General features: G+C 52.0%; 1 protein-coding gene across 1 annotated transcript in view; it reads right to left on the bottom strand.

The window, feature by feature from the left end:
- Positions 1–1,518: 1,518 nt before the first annotated feature.
- The window catches only part of ATF6 (activating transcription factor 6), a 74,114-nt gene continuing 71,845 nt past the window's right edge, over positions 1,519–3,787 (bottom strand). Inside the window, exon 14 of the mRNA XM_010017154.1 lies at positions 1,519–1,727. Within this exon, the coding sequence (XP_010015456.1) occupies positions 1,519–1,727 (209 nt within the window). The remainder of the gene's footprint in view (positions 1,728–3,787) is intronic.

Here is a 3,787-nt window from a genome sequence, read left to right as displayed (position 1 = left end):
CAGAGAATGAAGGCAATTGGCTGGCAAACTGAAGCCCACGATTTTATATGCTAACTGCACAGAGGAAAAAAAAAAAGTAACATGCTGAAATCATTAGGAAAGGCCAATGCTCTGCTGGTGTCTCATCCTAGCTGAACGTAGCAGCGCACTGCATGCTGGAGCCCCACGGCCCAGCTCTGGCCTGGCAGACCAGTTAAGAGAGCTCTGCAGCAGGCTGTGTAACAGCAGCAGTTGGCTGCAGCAAGAGCCATGTCTGGTTGCTCAGTGCTCAGGGACAAAAAGCAGCTCCCCTGCTGTGTGACGGGGTGGCTATCAGTGCAAGGCACAGAAGGGGTGTGCAAGTGTCTGCGTTGTTAGGAGGGAGGTGCTGTTGTGTCCCACTGAACTGAAGCAGCTCTTCTGCCCCAGCAGGTCCAGCACTGTTCTATAGGCTGTTAGCAGTGAAAAGCATTAAATAAATATAAAAAAAAAACCCAAACAACAAAACAAAAAAACCAAACAAAAAAACCCTCAAAAAAACCAAACCAAGTAAGAAACAGAAGGAAAAAACCAAACCAACCAAACAACAAAAAAAGAATAGCAGTACACTCTTCACAAATACATGTGCTCCACTAAATCATCAACCCTGGGGCAAGCTCCAGCCTTTTACCACTCTGCATGTGTGTGTACACACTGCCTCAGCCCATACCACCGTGGTAAGCTGTTCTGCTGGTAGTGCTCTGGCTGTAAGTGGGGGTTCCCATCACCCTGCTGGGTGCAGCCCAGGGCTTCCCAGCAAGGGAGGCTGCATGGGCAGGGATTTGGGCAGGCATGTGGGGTTGAAGAGGAGTGGGAGACTATCTGGCCAGTCCCAGCACAGCCGCTCTGGCAGAGCAGGGATGGTCCTGCTCCTGGGAATGCTCCTGCTCCTGGGATGCAGGGCAAGGGCTGGCTCAGCATGGGGTGCAGGGCTGCAGTGCAAGTGCAGGGACAACTTCCTGCAAGCTTCCTCCAAGCTTCCTCCTGCTGCCCCAAGTGCACTTCAGGGAGGGAAGCCTGATCTTAAGCATGGGCCTCTGCAGCAGTGTCTCTGGGCAGGACCCCAGCACCCAGCACCCCACCTCAGCAGGATTTTAACAGGGACAAAAACAACCAACAAAAAAACAACAAACCAAGCAACCCACAATTCTGGACAGTGCGTAGGTAGCAATGATGGCCTGTGTCCTTTGTCCCCCATGCCAGCCCTGGGCACCAGTGGCCGATGCCAACACCAGGACTGTAGCAGAGTGCCTCACCCACACCCTCGGCACCAGGCATCGCACTCTGTGTGGGTACTCCAGGCCTGTCCCTGCCAAGAAGCCAGCTGAGCAGTATAATTGCTGGGCAGGATATGGCTGTTGGGTAGGGTCAGGCACAGGAATGGGCTAAGTGGAGTCTGCCCTTGTTGTGCTGATGTGCCAGGAGCCCAAGGACCTGCTGGCAAAGGGGCTCAGTCTGGCAGCAGGACCTGCTGTGTGCTGCGTGCTGCTGCTGCAGGAGCTACTGCAGGGATTTGACAATAGCCCTCAGGGCATGGGGTGTCTCTGGGACGGAGGGAGATGAGCTGTAGAAGGTGTCAGTGTGGTTTCTGCGCTGCTCTCGGAGGTATGGCGGGACAGATGAACTTTTGATGTGGAGGATCCTGGTGTCCATCACTTCACAATCGATCTGCATCATCACCTCGTAGTCCTGCCCGTTGATCACATTCTCTGCAGAAGTAAAAAAAACCCAAAGAAGTTGAGACTTAGCTCTGCAAGCTTGTGATCCCACAGCACCAAAACCAGAGCTTTCTAGACCTCTCTCTTTGTCTGGAGCAGAAGCTGGAGAGGGAGACCCCCATCCTTTCTGCAGCTCCACACACGGAGCTCCATCTCACACAGTGCAGCCCCACCCTGCTTGTGACACCTCAAAGAGCCCAGGCCACACTAGGCATTTGCAGGCACACGCAGAAATAAATGCAAATCTTTTCTTTCCCCCTTCGTCATCTGCACATAATTACTCATGGAGTTTGTATTGTATGAATTTATTACCTAACTGTTGTTCCTGAGCCACTAAAACATAGGGGCGAGTGAAGATAGTTTATTTAAGCAAGCTGAATGTTTCACTTTTTATTGGTTTAAGAATACTGTAACCCGATTGAACACTGAAGATCTAGAGGAATTTCTTCACCAGATTATTAATAAAAGAAGTTAAAATGTGATCACTTGAAAGAATTAACTGTGCCTTATTACCATCCTGACCCGGCATGATGTTATGGTGACACTGGACAAGGCCATTACCGTGAGACACGTCCGGACATAGGAAGACCCAGGGCAGCACATGGGACCCTGGCACAAAGGCATGCGAGGTTGCATCACCCCAGTGCAGCCCCAGACCAGGCACGTCTGCTGCTGCAGAAGCTCCTGGGCTTACAGGCAGAGGTTGTGCACATGATTAGCATCTGCTGCCTGGATTTAAAGGTGGGAGACTATTCCCTGCATAGATAGTGTGTCCAGGAATGAGAGAGCCAAGATCAGATTTCCAGGCACGACCAACCCTTGCCTTTCAGAGTCAGAAGACTGCTATTGGCAGGGTTTTCTTTCTGTGCTAAGGAGGATGGAAGATCACCTAATGGAAAGCGTATGGATTGGAGGAATGCAATATACATTACTAATCTTTACTGTTTTCCTGGATTAACTCTGACTCTGGATGACAGCTGACAACCGTCCTGTAGCCCATGCCACCTGTGGAAGCTGTTAGATCTAGTATGTCTGGTATACTAATGAAAAGCAGAAGCAACCCCTTGCTAAGGCGGCTGAGAGCCTGCAAGCAAAATCAAAGCTCCCACCTGCAGAAACGGAATGGAAAAATCTTTGTATGTGCCACCGAGTAATTGAGGCCAGGAGCAGCTGTGCATGTCTCTGTGCCACTGACCCAAACACCATGACAGGCACGTTGTCCCTCCTAGTCCCCAGCTGGGACCCTTTTAGAGGCCATCCCTCCAGGTCACTCCTTTTATCCCTTGGATATGCTCTTGGTTCCCACCCAACAGGCCCAGGACCAGATGGTGGAGGGGTCTGTGCTGGCAGTGCTGCTCAGGCAAGAGGGCTGCATGGGGCAGCAGAGGGGTATGAGGGGAAGCTGGCAGGAGAGTGGGGGACCAAAGAGCCTGGAGACAGCAAATCAGAACAGATCAGTTCCCAGTGACACATCAAGCTGAAAACACAGCTCCTCAGCTCTCACATTGCAGACAACAGCTCAATAGGGCCCTGGATATGTAAGAAAATGTGTTCCAAAGCCACAAGTGGGTGAGGTGGGATGGGATGGCTGCCAGGGCCAGAAAAACCTCTTGGTAAGGCAGTAAGACTTTCCCATGTCTGCCCACAGCAGCCAGCGCAGTGGGCTATCATTAGGTTCCCTCGTATTGCACAACATGGAGAACAGCAATCCCGAGAGCAGCCCATGGAGGGAGGGAGCTGCGCTGTGTGGGTGGCAGCAGGGAGCATGGGAACCGGATCAGCACATCTCAGCCAGCTGGGATCCCACTTCTCCCAGCACTGACACAGGCTCTCCTTGTGAATAAGTGGACCACGATTAAGTAAGCCACAGCTCTGCTACCCTGTGCAAGAGGTGCTGTGTCTTCTGAGGCCACCACAGCTGAGATAGCTGGGAGGAATCATGCTCCCAGTGAGCCTCTGGCCAGCAGGCATGGAAAGGGCATACACACCCAGCTTGGGCATTTACAAAGTGCTCAAATCCTGCCTTGTGTATGTGAATTAGCCCAGGAGTG

The sequence above is a fragment of the Nestor notabilis genome, unplaced genomic scaffold (genome assembly GCF_000696875.1).
Source record: "Nestor notabilis isolate BGI_N333 unplaced genomic scaffold, ASM69687v1 scaffold4476, whole genome shotgun sequence".
Classification (NCBI taxonomy): domain Eukaryota; kingdom Metazoa; phylum Chordata; class Aves; order Psittaciformes; family Psittacidae; genus Nestor; species Nestor notabilis.
Note: the sequence above shows the minus strand (reverse complement) of the source record. Positions and strands in the feature narration are given on the sequence as shown.